The sequence below is a fragment of the Melozone crissalis genome, unplaced genomic scaffold, assembly GCF_028551555.1.
Source record: "Melozone crissalis strain CALT ecotype California unplaced genomic scaffold, PUWL_Pcris_2 ptg000042l_1, whole genome shotgun sequence".
NCBI classification, from domain to species: domain Eukaryota; kingdom Metazoa; phylum Chordata; class Aves; order Passeriformes; family Passerellidae; genus Melozone; species Melozone crissalis.
In genome coordinates, this window is record NW_026535820.1 from 4,652,185 (window position 1) to 4,671,121 (window position 18,937).

The 18,937-nt window shown below is 39.8% G+C and overlaps 1 protein-coding gene across 1 annotated transcript in view; it reads left to right on the top strand.

Annotated features, from left to right (window-relative positions):
- CPA6 (carboxypeptidase A6) overlaps positions 1-18,937 on the top strand; it is a 45,720-nt gene that overhangs the window by 11,862 nt on the left and 14,921 nt on the right. Inside the window, exons 3-6 of the mRNA XM_054285101.1 lie at positions 2,312-2,436; positions 5,803-5,917; positions 6,849-6,950; positions 7,771-7,875. Of these exons, the coding sequence (XP_054141076.1) occupies positions 2,312-2,436; positions 5,803-5,917; positions 6,849-6,950; positions 7,771-7,875 (447 nt within the window). The remainder of the gene's footprint in view (positions 1-2,311; positions 2,437-5,802; positions 5,918-6,848; positions 6,951-7,770; positions 7,876-18,937) is intronic.

Sequence of the window (18,937 nt, forward strand, 5' to 3'; positions counted from 1 at the left end):
TCATTAGTTAAAAGAAGATCGCTTCTGCTTTTGATATTCACTTACAGGCAGTAATGTGAGGGACCATTAGAATACCTCAGCTCTTAAAAAGTCTGGTGATGTTATAATTATCAGTGTGAATATTGGTTGGTTTATCACCTCCATGGTGATGGAGAGTTTCACCATAATAAATCCTGTGTAACTGTCAAGAACAAAGACATATTTCAGGTGTAAATCAATTGTGATTTGTTGGGGTTTTTTTCTATTCCAGTTTCATGTGCTTAGAAATTGCAGTTGGCTAGGAGACACTTCAGTTGTTCTTAGCTTGTATGTAACAATTTGTTTTCATTTTTATGAAGATGGCTCAAGCTGAGCTGATTGATAGACTGTTATGGAGCAACAAAATTACCCTTTCTGATGTATATTTTTTAGGAATAAATCTTAAAAGTCAAATACACATATGGCATGCTCTTTGTAAAAGTCAAACACACATATTAACCATGTGTGAAATTACTCATGTTGAAATAGGGGGGAATTTCACTGGGTGCCTATAATTTATCAAAATATGAAAGCCAGATAAACTAACAAACATAGGGTGTTAGTGCAGTGAGATGATCTTTATTTGTAAGCAGCATTTAGCACCATTTAATTCATGACTTTGGCTTCTACTGACCATCTGTCATAGCTGCTGTCAGCTTCACAAGCCTCGTGGACTTGGCCAGTCCTGTGTTAGACTTCAAAAGATGCTGCACCCAGCCACCAGTGTGACTTGGATCCAGAGACCGTATTGTGGCAGCATGGAACAAAGAGTGGTTTTGGCAAGAACAAGAAGAGGCTGGCCCTGTGTTTCAGTTCTGCTCCTTCCAAAGTAGCAGGCATTTAATTGGATTAACTGAGCTGAGGTCACCATTGCTTGAAGAGGTAGCACCAGTTTCAGCATCAGATGCCCTCTTAGGATACTCTTACTCAGGGCCATTTGAGAAATGGTGAGAACTAAACCTGTCCCCCTGAAATCTCCCTGTTGCAAGACTGTACTCCTCTTGCAAATGAGGTCCATAGCAAGACCAGGTAAATACATTTGATATTTTCAAATATCTTCTATGGCATAAAAGAATTTAAAGTATAAACTATAAAAATCTTTTAAGATACCTGGAAATCAGTGCACACTCATAAGTTGTATCAACAGGTTCATTAGTGCAGCCTGGCACAGCTGATTGCAACAAAACAGAAAAGACAAGACAAAAGACCAAAATATATTTATCAAGCATTAATCCTTTTTAGATTCTCTTTAAGAAATGTGTGGACATGGAGTCAGTATCAGTTTCCTTCCCTGTATTCGGCTCACAAATGTATTTTTGAGGCCTGTGGATCTTGGCATGCCTCTCTGTCATGTTGATACAGAGATTGTTGCTGAAACTCACATTTTTAATCTTCTATGAATATCCAGAAGCTCTGGAAAGAGTTTTGTTGACTTGTGTTCTTCCCACTGTCCTCACCCTGGCTGAGGAGGAACTGTGCTCACCTCTGTTAAGGAGTATGTGCTAGTACAGCATCTTATTACAGGGTGCAGAACACTGGGTTTCAAATCCCTTTGAAAAAGGGATTTGCAAATTTTCTTGCTTTCTTGAAAATTCATGCCCTAAAATTTTCAAGTGTATTTCAGATTTGGCAACAAAAGGAAGTAAAAATGGACAAGAAAAATCCCTTACATATGTGCAGATACAGATAGTGCAATAACAATAGTGGTTCAGTAGCTATCATTTTTTACAAGACTGTAATAATTTGATTATCTTAGTCCTGTTATTTTGACATTTAGTATAAAATTATTGTGCATTCCTTGTCTTACTGGCCTGCTATTGACCTCTGATCAGCTTATTATCAAGAATAAAGCTGGAGTATATTTTCCAAACAACACTGGTATGTGCTATGCTTTTTATATCTCTTTAGCATCTTTTGTTGCTTTAGTGAACACAGAAAATGCCTTGCAAAATAAAAAAAGACTCATGGACTGCACAGGAGTTGGGAATGTATAGTAGTCTGAGGAGGTGCATGAAGCTGGAAGTAGCTTTCATTTTGATCTGTTTGAGGAGGCATATTCTGAAGACTGTTTTCTGTTCCCACTGGCAAATCTCCCAGGAGAGTTGTGGTAAGCTGGACACAATCACCCTCAAAATCTGCTCCGTTAGCACAGGTGTCGGGCTGGACCAGCCGATGCAGCTCTGCTGTCTCTACCATGCCTAGAGGGTTGGCCCTACCTTCAAGCACGGCCTCTCCTGGGCTTCCCCACCTACACTGAATGCATGTGAATTACAGGTTGGTTCCTGCACTACAGGTGGACTTGTGGCAGCCCAGCAGCCCCTTCCACATGGTCGAAGGCGCCGTTGCTGACGTGCGAGTCCCGCAGAACGCGACGCGGAGCCTGCTGCCCTTCCTCCAGCAAGCAAACATCCCGTACACGTAAGCCCACGCTCCTCTTCCCTGCCTCACTCCTGAGAGCTGGCCCTGGGGCAGGTCTGCACCTACCACAGCCAAGAGTGCTTGAAAATACCTTCCACATCACAGCAATTAGGCTAGCAGACGGCTCGGCATTGCCCAGAAAACAACCGCTTTAATGGCAGAGCAGCAAATCTCCCACAGGCAGCAGCTTTAATTAAATGTCCTCCTTTGGAGTCAAGCTGAAGTGTTTTCAATATATGTGAAATCACATCTGTTAAGAGAGGGTTGGTAATTACTAATTCTGCAGCCTGCTCTGCCTCTTTCTTTATTTAGCACAAGCAAGGTTTATTTACAAGTGAGCTGCAAATGCAGAGGCGAAACTTCTGCATCAATTATACAGGAACTACTTTTATTATTCTCCATTCCTAGTGACCAATGCAAGTCATACAGAACAAATGCAGTACATTTAGTTTCACATATTATTTATAATGCTCTTTAAAAAAATGCAAGGTAATTTTGGAGTATACTTATCCTTTCATATTTATCCATATGATGTACTGGACAAGAGTAATGATCTTGTTTTAAAGCCTTCTCAATGTCATGCCTAAGCATCTGAATAATCAGCTCATGAGTTGTCAAACATTTGAGAATTAACACCTACATTAGGTTATTTATACTTCTTTCTCAGTGATAAAAGGACGCTGTAAATCATAATGTAGATGTATTTATGTATACGTATGTATAGTACTCATCACAATTCCATTTTTATTATAACAATGCTCTCTTCTTAACTAGTTGTTCTAAAAATACAGAAACAAACATAAGGAAATTAAGTACACAAGCTCCATAGCTGCAGTTCCGAGTGACTTTCATGTGGGTTCAGCACTGCTTTGGTTTTGTTTATGTTTCAAACTGAGATGGGGCTTTTTCTAATTGTTTTCCTGTGCTTATAAAAAAATGTTCCCTAATTACTGTAACCCAGCAGTTGTATTCATGTCTGCTGCTGTTCCTGCTCACAGTAATCACCTTCAATGAAATGACAGAAGGACATTTTATATGTGTTATAAACACTGTACTTGAAGACTTCTGCTTGGGTTGCAAAGCAATATGCAAGCACAAAATCTGCCAGAGCAAGAGGTCTCTGTAGTTTACCTCAAAAAACATGCTGCAAACGCTGGATTAATCTTCCACAGAGAAAATCTCTCTGACTTTTGGCACACAAGTTATGTGCACTTGGAAGGAAGCTGAGCCGCATTTTACCCGGTCCAGACTTGTCCTTTGCTCTCCCTCTTATTCTCCTCACTGCCTGTTTTGGATGGTCCCCAGCCATTAGGAACAAAACCCTGCAAAGCATGTGCTTGTCCTGAAAAGCCTCCTGAGATCTGTAACTCCACAAAAGCCAGGAGGATTCACCACGAGAGCAATAACAGCCGCGGTCAGGGAGCAGCACGAGCAGGCTGCCCAAGCACAGCCATGCCCACAGCACAGCTGGGGTGGGGACCACAGCCCTGAGCTGAAGTGCAGCTCCACAGCCAAGATTTTGTACAGCTCCTTTTCACATAGCTGATTTTCACTTTTTTTTTTATTATTATATTTTTCCCCACACACTCAATGGAGTCAAATATCTACATCCCTTTTGGAACTGGAAAAGTCTGAGCTAAACTCCAGGCAAAATTTCAGCTTGATGCAGTGATGCTTACCTGAATTATGACACATTTACAAAATCAGGAAGCATTTCAACATCCCTAATTATGACCAGCCCTTGCCTGTAAAACAGGCTTATCTCTCTTAGGGTTTGGCTTCCTGACAAGATGGCCATGAAAACAAGCCAGGCATCAGATAAACCCTCTGCACCAAGATGCCTCAGTTGTAAGTTTTTTTGGTAAAGAAGCCACTTGCACTCAGACCTGAGGGACTTAAGAGCCTTTGTTATAAGCATACACAGTACATAGTCATTTAAAAGTAAAGAAAAATTATTAAATCTCATTTAGAGTACAGATGCATAAGTTAATAGAATGAGCGTGATTCTGGTAGGTGCTTACACTAATCAGAATTCTGAGAAGCAGTCCAGCATTTTTTTTAACTATTAGATGCCCTAATGGCTTGAATAAAATCACTCCTTTAATTAGCTTTACAGTACTGGTCTTATAGCATACACAGCACCTTGCTAGTCAAGACTATAATCCTTTAGTTTGCTTAATATTGCTGATGTAGAACAATGAAATTCCTAATTATACAACTACTTCACTCATACATTGGAAGATGGGAATAACCTTTACTTTGATTCTCTGTGCAGATAGACCTATTACCTTTGAGGCATCTGCTGCACAGCTGAGTTAGGAGCAGAGTAAATGCCATTTCTTTCCATCTTTTTCCAATCACAGAAGCTAATGCCTATAAAAATGTAAAAGGTTGAATGTGATTGTCTTTTTATGGGAATGGTGAATTACTGGCATGGTGATTACACATTGCCATGCTTTAGGAGAAGAGCGCATACAAGGATGACTCAGTTTTACAGTAATGTTGTTACAGATATCTGTGACAGTATTCCCAGCTTCTGCTACTCTCTGATGGGATGGATGCATGCTTCAGCTTCTTCATTATAATTATTTTTAGATGTTTTCTATATTATAATTTTGTATTTGTGTAATTTTTTATTTTTGCCATAAAACAGAAAAGTTTCAGCTTACACAACTCTTCCTGCATTTTAGTCCTAATGCGAAGAAATTCTCACTTTTTATGTTAAATTTCACTTAGCATTTTTCATATTTTTCCTGAGTTATTTTAACAAAACTGGCAAACAACTACAGCAAAGTAAATAATGTAAACAACAAAGCCCACTTCAGATTTTTTGCTTGCTGTTTTTTCTTGTTTCAGACAGAATGATAATGTTACCAAGTTTTTAATTTTTTTTTGCCTCTACAACTTGTAGATATATGTAATGTTCCATGACACACCCAAGAGAAAGTGTGTCCATGTTTTCCTAAGCTTACAAAGATTTTTGAAGTGGTTTGAAATCAGTTTTTGAAGATCCATGATCACATAGTATAATTGGATTATAAAAGAAGATAGTAAATGTTACCCCATTCATAAATAAATGAAAGTGGGCGCTTCTTCACATTGGCTACATTATTTACATCATTCTGGTTCAGTCTTTTAACAAGCTTATTGTGTTTTTGAAGGCACTGTTACATTTCAAAGCAGCTGGAGTATTTATTTGGCAGCTTTTATTCAAGTGAGCCTGAAGCACTCTATTGTCAAAATGTAACAGATGAAGTAAAGTCAGGATGGTTTAACTTCTGCTATATTCCTTCTAAACGTGATTGTTGTTCTGATTTAGCTTGTGTGTTCTTCTAGTTTTTCAATAATACCACTATCTTTTTTTAGGATTCTCATATCAGACCTACAGCAAGCAATAGAAAACCAAACTGCAGGGAGGTCCCATAGGAGTCGAAGGTCCCTCCCTGGGTATAACTATGAAGTGTACCACTCCCTGGAAGAGGTGAATTACAATTCATATTGTGCCTCTTATCTACTACAATGTTATGTTTAGTAAGGCTAAGGTTTCATTCTCCCTACAAGTTCTGATTACCTGTCCATCATCAAGAATGCTCTGTTTCTTCTTCAAAAATAGGCACTTCCTTGGAAAAAAAAATCTATTTACTATTTGTATTCAAGGCTTATCTTTACTTGTAACTGTCTTTCAGAGCATCTGAGTTCTGTTTTTAAAGTAGGTCTTTTACTCTGGTTGAATAAGATATTTCAATGAGTTAATGATCACACTAAGTCATTTAATTAAGCAATACAAGTAAATGCTTAAGCATTTGCACAGGAGGTACAAATACATAAAAACACTTAGATAAAAACTCATTTATGAAGAATACTATCCTGGATGATGGCTGGGTAAATAATTCCTGTTGATTTTAGTGTGCTCACCCACACAGTTTCAGTCTGCCCCTAAACAAAGTCACTAGGCTGAGCATGGAGAGCACTGCATCACAAGATCTGGTACCCACTAAACAAATACTGCAGGTAGCACTGAGTCCTGCATGGAAATCTGTTTGCCAATGTGTTCTGGCAGGAAGAAATATAGACCTCCTTTCTTCATGCCATTAATATTTAGTGGCAATGGTGGATTAGCCACATCCCCATATTTTCTATGAAGAGCTTATGTATTCCAGTAATACCCAACAATGAAATGGAAAAAAAAAATCCCATGTGAAGGCTGCATCCAGCCTCTGGCTACAGACCTATGAGTGCCAAATAAAAGTGTGGTTAAAGTGTGAAAACAAAAAACAAACAAGACAAAAATAAAAACTATAGGAAAATGAAAAAATAGAGAGAGGACAGAGAGCTGAGCCAAATAAATGTATTGCAGTTTCTCCCCATGAAATGGAAAGATTGAAGCAATGATCTTATTTTTGTGTTTGCAGATTGAGGACTGGATGCATTATCTGAATAGAACTTATTCAGATCTTGTTCAGATGTTCTCTGTTGGAAAATCCTATGAAGGGAGACCACTATATGTACTCAAGGTAAAGATTAAACAGTCATTAATAAGACTAAAATCTGGAATCAGGGACAGATACTTTTATTTATGTTACAGCATATACACCAGAGACACAGCTTAACAGTGTTTCCTAAGGATGAGTTGCTAAAATCTAAGTATCTCTCTGAATGTCACCTTTAATGAAAACTGGGAAAAAGACTGGAAAATTAATAGCCAAATCCTATTTACTTGGATTGGATATGCATGGAGAAAGATAACAGAACAAATTCAATTACCAGGATTTGGATTTAAGGGGATTGGAAAGCTTTTTGTTTATAGACAGCTAGGAGAGCAGTTATGCTGGAGAGGGATCCCAGAGGACTGTGGAGCCCTTCTCAGCCACAAATGCTGCTTCTTTACCTACTGACAAAATTTCAGGGCTGTGTGTTCTCAACTCACATTATGGGGACCACAAATTAGAGTGTGTCAGCAAGATGCAAAAAATCTTACTTTCAGTGTATTTTCTTTTCATCTTCTATTGAAGAGTTCTGAAAATTTGATTCACTATCATGCAATTCATGTAGTGTCATTGTTCCTCACCCTGCTCCAAGTAATAATCATTCCTCATAAAGAGGAACTTACAGATCTCACTTCTGCTACAGTTTTTTTTCATAAGTCAGCCTCATTATCATGTCATACCTGCCTTACATTATCTTGGCCATACCTTTTAAAACAGTAAATTTGTGTTCCCTTATAAGAGGAAATTCAAAATGGTTTAGCCTCTCTCATATTCTATTATTTTCTCATTATTGTGTTTTCACTCAAGTGTTTCACTCTTGGTGTTTTGTGAATATTCCCACTTCAAGTTAGGTAAAAGATCACGGCCCTACAAGAAAGCTGTCTGGATAGACTGTGGGATTCATGCAAGAGAGTGGATTGGCCCAGCCTTTTGCCAGTGGTTTGTGAAGGAAGTAAGTGTTTAAAATTTATAGTCATACAGTTCTTTCTGTTAAGTAAACTTTGCATTTTGCTGTAGCAGATCTAACACATTACTAATATGGAAAGTAACTAGCTATTATACCTCTCTTTTTTAAAATTATTTGTGGAATACTTAAGTGCCTAATAAACAAAGCTGTTAGTGACAGCCAGACACAGCTAGGCACAGGACAAAAATATGCCAGACACATACTGGCAGAGATGTGAAGTAGGATTTTATTCCAAGACCTAAAAGTGTGAAAGTTTTCAGTAATTTTGGTAATTGCCCAGGTAAATCAGTGCCAGTGTGTACTGCTTCAGACCAGTTCAGCAGTATCTTTGTTTTAAGGACTTAGTTTAAAAGAGGTATTTCTCTTTTGTGTAATTCCATAGGAATAGAAGGCTAAAGTCACAGAATCACAAATTAGAGTCACAGAATTGTTCAGGTTTGAAAAGACCTTAAAAATCATCAAGTCCAGTTGCTAACCTAACACTGCCAAGTCCTCCTCTGAGCTGTCACCCCAAGTGTCACATCTATACCTCTTTTAAATACCTCCAGGGATGGTGACAAGCATTTCACTGGACAGCCTGTTCCAGTATTTGACAATGCTGCCAGTGAAGAAACTTTTCCCAGTATCCAAGCCTCCCCTGGCTCAACTTAAGGCCATTTTCTCTTGTCCTATCACTTGTTACTTGAGATGAGAGGCTGGCTCCCACATGGCTACAGCCTCCTCTCCGGTAGTTGTAGAGAGCAATAAGGACCCTCCTGAGCCTCTTTTTCTCTAAAGACCCTCAGATCCCTCAGCTGCTCCTGATCATATTTGTTCTCCAGACCTTCACCGGCTTCAGTTCCCTTCTCTGGACCCACTCCAGAACCTCAAAGCCTTTTTTGTAGTGAGGAGCCCAAAACTGATCACAGGATTCAAGATACGGCCTCACCACTGCTGAGAACAGGGGGACAATCCCTGCCCTGCTCCTGATGGCCACACTATTGCTGACACAGGCCAGGTGCCATTGGCCTTCTTGGCCACCTGGGCACACACTGGCTCATGTTCAGCTGCTGTCAAACAGCACCCCCAGCTCTTTTCCCAATGGGCATCTTTCCAACCACTCTTCCTTCAGCTGGTAGCACTGCATGGGGTCTCTGTGACTCAAGTGCAGGATCTGGCACTTGGCCTTTCTGAACAGTCGGTCTCAATCTGTCAAGAATTCATCTACCATGCTTCCATGATGGCAGTTGTCATAGTTTTTCTGCTGTGCAGTGCCTTCCAGCTCCTGTTTGTTGCCCATCCTGTGTGTATTGGTGTAGATGCGCTCCAGTTGGGCTGCTGATCCAAATGCCCTCTGCAGGGAAGAAGCCCTAATTCCTACACAACCTGTTTGAGGCACTTCTGTGGTTTCTAACATATCAATACCCTTCTGTCTTTGCTGCCACACGGATCTCCATCCCTAGCCTCCACTGTGATGGCACACTGAAGGACCTGTCTAGAACAACATCCCTCAAACATCTGTGTGGTAGCCCCAAATTTATCAAGCCTGGTTTTATCCTCTTCCACCTTCAAATCCAGTTTAAAGTTCTTTCAATGAGACCTCTTAATTTAAGATCAAAGGTTGTTATTCCACTTTGAGACAGGTACACCCTATCTCACTGGGAAGCCTGCTGTTGTGTAAATCAAAGCATGGTCAAAACCCCCAAAATTCTGCCAGTGACACCAGTCTCAGACCAGAGATTGATCTGCTGGCTTTTCTTCTTCATAGATGGGTGAAAAGCAAGTGATTCCAAAGTTTCTTTGATTCTATCTTATTGGGTTTATTCTCCCTTTTAATTTTGATGTCTAGTGTTTAGTCTCCATACTTATCCATTTGCTGTTTTCAAATGCGAGGTGAAATCAAATGGAATTGGAATTTTGCTTCCAAATTGTCTGGTTCTGTTTTGGTTCTGGTTTGTTGGTTTTTGGGGGTTTTTTTGTTTTGTTTTTCATTTGTTTGTTTTTGGTTTGGTTTTTTTTTAATATCAGCACTTAAACTCCTCTAATTTGGGATTCATTGCAGATGCATTATATGTTTACAGGATTTTGCTGTTTCCCCTAGCCAACAAACTTTTGTTCAAGATGAGACATTAGCTGCACAACGGAGACTACCTTGCAATGTAATTGGCAGAAGTCAAAAATGACTTACAAATACCCCCACAGTTGTGCTTTGAGTACTTTGCATGCCATTTTTTTTTGCACAAAATAAGAGTTGCAATACACTTTTACAAGCTTCTTCCTATAAGCACATAGTTTTCTCATTTTTATTCCCACACATCTCAGTGTAATTCTACAATGTATTAATACTGCTCTGATTTTGCGAGAGTAAACTTCTGCATCATCAACACCCTAATACTGAGATGATCATATAAGCATATGTGGCCTTCCCTTGGGAATCCCAACAGTGCATGGGAAAGGTACAGAAATAATGAGGCCACTACAGTTTGGAAGAGCCTGTCACCAAAAATAGGCTAAATGAGATTCAGGAGCTGTTCTCTAAATTTTGGTGTGCAGCAATTGTGTGTCATCTTGTTAAGACTTCTGTTAATGTGAAGATGAACTAACTTGCAATTTCTGAGCAGCTTTCCTAGCCAGGAGAACATGCTGCTGTAAGGAGGGAAGCTGGGGCAGAAAGGCACTGATGGGAAGCCTATTGTTTAAATTCCTCTTTCTTACCAAAGCTTCCCCATAAAGCAGCACAATGTGGCAGTAGGGTAAAAAGTCACAAGACTTCTCTGCAGACCTTATAGCTCAAGGTAGGCTATGGCTGTGTATATAAAAACCTTCTGTAGTTATTTAAGATCTTCAGAGTACTTGTAAGGCTGCCTCTCTAATTATGTAAAAACATTTTCCTGGATTAAAAGTAGTCTCCACAGAGCTCCTTCAGACTACAAAAATGTACCACCTTTGTCTGCCCATCCCTTCTCAGAGCAGTATTTCAATCCAGCATTAGAGCAAAAAGCATCAGGAAGAGAATACATTATGCTCATAGTGTCCATCATCATATTAAAAACAACTGGCTAAGGAGGAGAGAGAAGATGATTAGATTGCTTGGTTTAGGATATTACTTTTCTCATTGTATGAATTAGAAATTTTTAGTAAGAACTCTGGGAAAACTGAAGGTCTTTCTGTGCTTCAAACTCTGCAATTCTCTTGCTGGCAAACTCCTCCCTTGAGCACCTCTGCAGCCTGGCAGCCCAGTTTTCCATCCTGCCTGGTACTTACGGGCAGTTCTGAGAAAGGGCTCTCAGCTTGGAAACAGATTTTTCCTGGCATGTTTGTCCATTCTAAGGAAAAGCACCAGAAGTCCATTGATTTAAGGCAAGCAAGAAGTAGTGCTGGATTTACATGCTGTTGGCTTCTTTTCTAACAGGAAAAGCATACATGCATTCCTTTACTATGCAGGCAGCCTGAAATGCCTTAGCAAGCTTTCACTTCACCCTGTGATCTCTGACACTTATTTTTATTGAAGTATATCCATGTTCCTGTGTACAAGAAGGCTTTTCAGGCAATTTAGCTTAGGAAGAAAACCCTCTATGCATGAATGTGACTTAACATTCAGGCCTCAGACTGGGTGCCTCAAATTTAACCAAATACTCCAATTCAATTTAGGAATTCTCAGTATCTGGTCTGCACCTCTAGGAGTGGCAGTTTTTGGGTGACAGTGGATTTGTTGAAAACAACAGGAGAGCACCTCCAAAGGTGGAGGTGCCTCTGAGCAGCTGCTCATGTGTTTTTCCTGGGCATGGCAGCAGCTCCCTGCTGTCTGCAGAGAATCTGGAATTGTTCAGCTAAACTGGACCTGGCTTCCACCCACTCAGAAATGCAAAACAGACTAAAGCAGATCAGACTTGGGAAGTGAGGAGGTAAGGCTGGAGCATGGGAAGGCAAGTGGCTGCCTGCTGTGCAGGCTTGTTCTGTATTTGGGCAATTACAATAATTAGAAAAAAAGAAAATAATAGCTAGAGAAAAATTTATAGAGAAGTTACCTATTTAAAAGAGAAAAAGAATGCACAGAATATTATGTGATAATATATTTCAAAGTACAAAAGCAGCCTACTCACATTTTGAGACAAACAAAAGGATAGCAAAGACAATGGTTTGGGGAGTTGTGGGTTTTGTTTAGTTTTCTGTGTGTTGTTTTGGGTTTTTTTTCTTCTATAATCTACTCCAGAATGAGCTCTAGGCTTGGCTCTGTGTTCCATAGGCCTGATGTTAATAACAACATCACTGTTTGTTTCTGTGGAAGGCACCCCTAAAAGTCTGTCGTGTCTCAGCTAAAGACAATCAGATGTTCTGTCAGGATTAGCTGTACTGCTGGCCTCTGGCAAACCCCACCTCATTGTCATTGAACTTCAAGTCAAGAAAGAGGACACCCTGCACACACAGGACCAGAGTTTTAGGTATTTGCTAATGAGCTACAGAGAAGTGTCTGCACCTGTACTGTAGAGAAATAGCAGTCAGGGCACAGTAGAATCCCACCCAATTCAAGCCTTCCTCAGCTGGAAAGTGATGCAAAAGGGGCTCTGAAAGTGGAAACATGACAAGATCTGTGGTGGAGTAGGGAAGCAAGACAAACTGTAAAAGGAAACAGAACTGATTACCTGTGGGCTACTTTGAAGTCAACCTGCAAAGATAAATGAACCCAGAACTTGTGTCCACAGCAAGAGATTCAGAGGGAAAAAAAAAAAAAAAGAAAGGTTCATTAGCCTAGAATTTTTTAAAGAGTACATGGGATCTAATACATGAGTATGTGTTAGTAAATATTATTAACTGAAAGATACTCTAATATGTGTAACTACTTTGTAGAAAGCAGTAGACTTTAGAAACAAAATTCAGATATATAATGTATTCATCCAAAATTAAATAGCCCTCACAGAAACAAAGACATAATAGCTATAGCCATTTTGAAAAAATACAATTATATATGTACATATGTTAGGTAAGAACATTTAACTCCTATTCATTGTGAGAGGAGAAGTAGAATTCAGCTATCAAATCATCCTGACCTCAAATTTAGGATTTTACCATTTCTTTAAAAATCTGAAATATGGCTCGCAGGCTGCTATTCAAATTAACATCAAAACTAGATTCTGTTTCAGTTTTAGTGAAAGCAGATGAGGATTCCCATTACATCTGGTTTGACTTTCTTCCCTCTAATAAATGCTGCCATTTGATCCATTTCAATGATGTATAACCTTGAGATGTCTTTCATACAATATTTTCAGAACACAGCATAGCTGAGATGTGAGTTGTGTTATTCTTTATTTCTGATGCAGGAATTTGCATTTCAAGATTAGAAAATTCAAGAAATGTAATTAAAAATCTTCAAGAAGCGTGCACTGATTGTTCTTCTTGACAAAATGTTTTAGGAATCCAGTGTCACCTGTAATGTCTGTTAAGATCAAATGCATCTCCCTAAAGAAGTGACCTCATCAGGGCCTCAAATGAAGGTGAAAATAGTCTCACACTTTGGAAATGCAGTGACCTTCACCACCTTCTTCTCCATCCTCAACAATGGTCACAATTATTTGAGTTCCCAAATTATTCAAGATAATGCATTTGGACTTCATCATGCTCCCAGGGAGCAAACATGCAGCCCCAGTAAAAGAAATTAAAGGTTGAGAGCAGTTCTCAGAGGTATTTTGTTGTTTGTTGGTGGGTTTTTTTTCATGCTGACATTGCTATTGATTTATTCCAAAACCAGGCTAGAAACTCATCTTTTCACTCCATAATAATGAGCCAAGAGAGACACACAGACTGTGTAAGAAGCAAAGTGGCAACATCTGCCCCCACTATTCCCAGCCTGAGACTGATTTATGAGTCACCTCGTGGGATGCATATGGGATGCATACTGCCAATTAGCCAGCCATTAGGCTTGTGGACCAGGCCCCAGAGAGCAGTCTTTACCAGGAATTTTGCAGCGTTCAAGACCTCAGATTCTTCCCCAAGAATGTTTATGAAGTGTTTGAGTGCAGCCAGCTAGAGGAGCAGCTCAGAGCCAGAGCTCAGTCAGGAGAGCAGGGCACTCAGATGCAGGGCCAAGCAGGAGACACAGACAGTGCTAAAAAGGGTTGGCTCTGCTTCTGCACTGCTCAGGCCATGTGCTCAGAAGGCAGTAAAGCTGTAAGTATTCTTACTTTAAGATCTGCTGAAAGCCAGTGTAGCACTTATATTCATTCTACAAAATTCCACAGTCCATGTCCTGATGGACAAAACATCTGCAGTATCCTGCATCGACAGTCAGAGCAGCACTCAGTCATTCATTCCAGTGATGAAGCCCACACTGTCAGGAAAACAGCTTCACATTCTGGATCATTGCTGGGTCTTGCAGAGCTCCATCAAAACCAGCAGTCCTCTAGGACTTAGAAAATTTATTTCCCTGTGTTATCTGTAACTACCAGAGCCTTGAAATACTGCCTAATTATCAAATTCAGATATCAGTTTTTTCACCCACTTCAGAAATCATCTGATCTTGGGGGTGTGCAAGATAGTTATGTGAAGCAACACAATAATGTTTCCTAAAGATTATACACTTGATCTATCACTTGTCAACCAACTAAAGTCTTTTGAACAGGTACAACTGAAATGCTGTGTTCCCACATCCCAGGGGTTCAGACTGAGATTAATTCAAATGATGCTCATTAAACCTAAATTTATTCTTTGAGACAATATATTCCACCCACTGTGATAGGCTTTCCATCTCCATTTTTTGGAGTTCTCCAAGTGGAAATTTTGAACCATAGAGGAAAGAAAGCAAGGACCTTACTGCCTCTCCATATAAATCAGACATTTGTGCCAGTCCTTTCCAGGGTACAGGAATGCCACTGTTCCTAAAGTATCTTTGACTGATGGTCCTCAAAAATCTGAAGAGCTTTTGAAAAAGGTTGAAATATTCCAAAGTGAATGAGAGGCATGCAAGGCCAAAAAAAACATTATACCTGCAGCTTTTTCCTTTCACCCTTTAGCTGGATGTTCTTTTTTTCCAAAATCTGTTCCCTTCAACTACAGTTCTTTAGCTGATGTTGGCTTGATGTGGAATATTTGCTGCTCTTTAAATAATTGCATCTTCTTACTCTGTGAAATCTTCCTATCTGGGTTTTCCTCTAGTTGATCAGTTTTTAGTTTACCCTTGGTTTAGGAGAGGCAGAAGCTTCCCAGGGCTGTTTTACTCCCCTGCAGCCTTCTTCACAGGTGCCAGTGGTGATGGCACCACAAAAACTGGGCTTTTTTCACATTGCAGGACCAGTCATCTGGTGACAATCTCTCCACGAATGTCTGCAGTTCTTTCAGTAAACACAATACAATCATTGGAGCTCAGGTTTTATTGTTTAACAGATTCTAGTCTCCCCAGCTGTCTTTTTAGCTGCCTAATTTCAGAAAAAAAAAAAATAAAAATGGACTTCTCTGAGTGTTCCCTGTATATTCATTACCTGGAGGAAAAACTCCATCTGTTTCATCCTGCCATATCTATATTTGAAACACTCAGCCTTACTTGTCTTTACCTAATTCATCCTTCCCTGTCAGGAGCTTCTGCCTGAAACACTGTTTTGTTTTTTCTCCATCAGAGAGATCACCTCTTCCAGCCTCCTCACTCAGCACTTCATTCATCAGCCTTTCAGCAGCAAGAGGCACTGGTACCAATGCAGAATTTGTTTCATCCTCATGATTTTTTTTCCATCCTGCAAATGCTGTTCCTGCCTTTTGAAGTTCATGTGCAGTGTTCACACCTACGTGTAGTAGTTTCTGCTTCTACTTAACGTCTCCCTGCCATTCCACAGCTGTTTCAGTTCTGAATGTGCTCCCTTTTTTGGCAGCCATCCTATACACCACTTCTCTCTATCTGCATCTCTCTAGCACATGCTTGCTACTGAAAGTCTGCACCAAATCTGAGGGTAAGGAAACTAAAGTAGCAGGGAACACTATCAACAAGAGTTTCCTGATCTGGGGCCTCGGTTGTGATACCTTTTTTTTTAATGGATAAAATCTAAGCCAATGCCAAAAAGATGGAGTGCAGTACCATGGTATCACCACAACGAGGCATGTGATGCATTGTTTTAAAGGCAACTGTGGCAAACCATTTTTATGCTGTGAAGTATTTCTGTCTCTTTTGATCCGTGGTGGAATTTCCCAGGTTTTATTCAACAATAAGACAGTTTAGGGAAGGATCTTTCCTTTGCTGTTACACCTTTGTGATAACAAATAGAAAAACCAGTCAAAATTGGTTTTCAGTTTTCCAAAAGGAAATACTGCATTATTTTTTGTGTGCACTTTCAGCTACTCAGCTGCATCTTTCTGCCTACCCATGACCTTAAGAAGGTAAAAAGTGCTTTAATTTTGCTTGCAGCTATTAATTTTTCACAATGTAAGTAGATCTTGATAAAAGAAAAGTAACACTGCAGCTGTGTTGTGCCTGTAATAGGAATTCCTCAATGACGCTTGCTCCTGTAAATTCTTATTTAAGTATTCATCACTAGGACATTCAGATTCTACCCCCTGAAGGCTTTTAGGCTGTTGGGTATGTTCTTCTTCAAGACATGAAAAGAATTCACATTGTTGTTCCAACACATTAGTTGCCCTGAGGAAGAAATTCTGCTCTATATTTTAGCAGTCCACTCCTGTATGATGGTACTGAGTAATTAGGGCTTCAGTAAATCTGCGGATATGCAGAAACACTACTGAGAATGAAAAAGGACTGTGAAAGAAAATTTCATATGTTGGACAATTCATTTGTTCCAGAAATGGAATTACAAGCAATTGTTTGTATCTTAAGTATTTAATTGTGTCTCAAAAATTTAATTAAAGCGTGTATTCAAGTGAGTTCTCTTGAACTCAATTGAGTGTGTTTCCCTCAACAATATGTACTACCATGGAGCAAAACAATTAGGATGCAAAATTCAATAATTACATTTTTCAGAGGCCTATATCTTGGTGGGCACTAATTTCATACAATTACTAGTAAAGAAATCTGTGTTGCTCCTTTCAAAGCATTCACAGTGCTTCAGAATAACTCAGACCTTTTATTTCCCAGATAGGCAGCCCTTGACTTGTTTGGTATCTAAGAGGTTTTTCTTTTTTCCTCTTCTACAACCTCTCTGAGTGAAACCAAGAAGTTGTCTCTCCAGTTTCTACTAAGATCTTTGTCATTATGCATCTTCTTTCCCACAAGGTCCTGCCCTTGCTTGAGTGGTCCCAGCCTTGCACAAGATTCCTGGAATGGCTCTTTGCTTCTTTAACATGTCCATCCCACCATCATCCCTCTGCCTCTTCTCTGCTTCAGTGTCTTTTCCATTTGCATCCTTAAGGAGCTACACCATCAAGTCTTTGGGATTCTGCAGATCCTTCTTGTCAGATTCTTTTTATGGGTGTTGAGGAGTAGTTGCAGCACACTCCTCTTTCTCAGTTGTTTCTGGGTTTCTCCTGTGGTAAATGGCTTCAAAGAGGAAGGAAGGTTTTGCATTGTATTGAACAAAAAGGATAAATCAGACACAGTTCAAGCTTCAGCCTTGAAAATTTGACCCTTTGTTTTAAGCCATTTGTTTTTAAATACTCAGCTGTATCTTAGTATTAATAATGGGCTTACCACTCTGCTTGTGATCTGAATGCCAAAGCAGGACACTAGCAGTAAAGGGAAAACAGAGATAAAAAGCTGCACTGTTTCCAAGAGCCGAGACAGAGCTAATTACTAACTTGCCAAACTGATAAAGTGGCAATGAAGGCCAGAATGGCAGATCATAGTGTCAGCCTGCTAAAGTGTAACATGTCCAGATAAAAGTAAAATATTGTGTACTACTGTCAGAAAAGGTGTTTTAACTGATATCTTAATAATGGCACAGAAGAGTTAATCTTGTTTTGCGAGAAGCAGTTTTGTGCAATTTCTGGCAGAGCAGTAAATGGAGTCAGTTCTTTGGGCTAAAATAGTAACTGTTTAATTCAGTATGATTGTTTAATTCAAAATCAGAAAGAGCCAAAGCTGATTGTTACCTTAAATTTAATAATAATTGATTGTGGGATAGCAAATCCTTATTAAGCTCAATTGGGATTTCAGAGTTTCTCCCAACCCTGTCTCCTTGCTTTGTCCTTCTCACTCAATCCCCTGATTTTATAAAAAGCCTAACTGCATCCTAAATCCATTTTGCACTCTTGCCTTTATTGCCTTGGCAGTTTACAATATAGCTCTTTTGTTTACCTCATCCCCTAAATTAAATTTCCTCTGGACCATATCCTCCGCCAGCCTAAGCTGCTGTAGCTCCATCAGCAACCATCACCCAGCTGATCCAGATGATGGAGCCCCATCCTGTTAATCCCTGGTGCTCTCCCCACCCCCCAGGCAGATTGCTTGCACGGTGTTGGCAGCATCCCTCTATCATCTGTTTGCTCACTAATAACACAATTCAGCGTTTATTGGGCTGCTCTGGCTCCCTGCACATGCAGCAGCAAAGCTGCTATTGATTGCACGATGGGGAAGCAGAACCAACCCATATTCTGAGAGTTCTCTGCCATCCGCAATGTAGTTAATTCACTAATGGTTCCTATTCACCTTGCTCGTGTCACAGCAGAGAGAAATCCTTTCAGCACGGCCGGGGAGGGTGGGGAAGTGGTTCCCATGACCCCTGTTGGGAGGACTCGAGAGTCACGTCACAAAAAGCAAGCTGTGGGCTTTGCTCCAGTGAGGACACACCTTGGGAACTGTAGGGCTCATTGCCAAAGATTACACTGTCTGTGCTGCCTGATTACATACATCAAATAAAAATACCAGATAAAAGCAGTATGAAAGATGAAGTCTTTTCAGCAGAAAGAGTGAGTATGATCTCTGCTTGCTTTCAAAGAAATCCAGTCTAGATCCACTATATTTTAATGAAATTCTACTCTAAAAGGGTAACAAAGTTGTTTTTAAACCCCATATATTCTTTAAAGAACTGAATTGAATTACATATTTGGCTCTAAACCAACGCTAATACTTTCAGTTTTGAGGATTATTACTGGGGACTATAATGCTTTCCAAAGTCTCTTCTAGTATTTTGTCAAT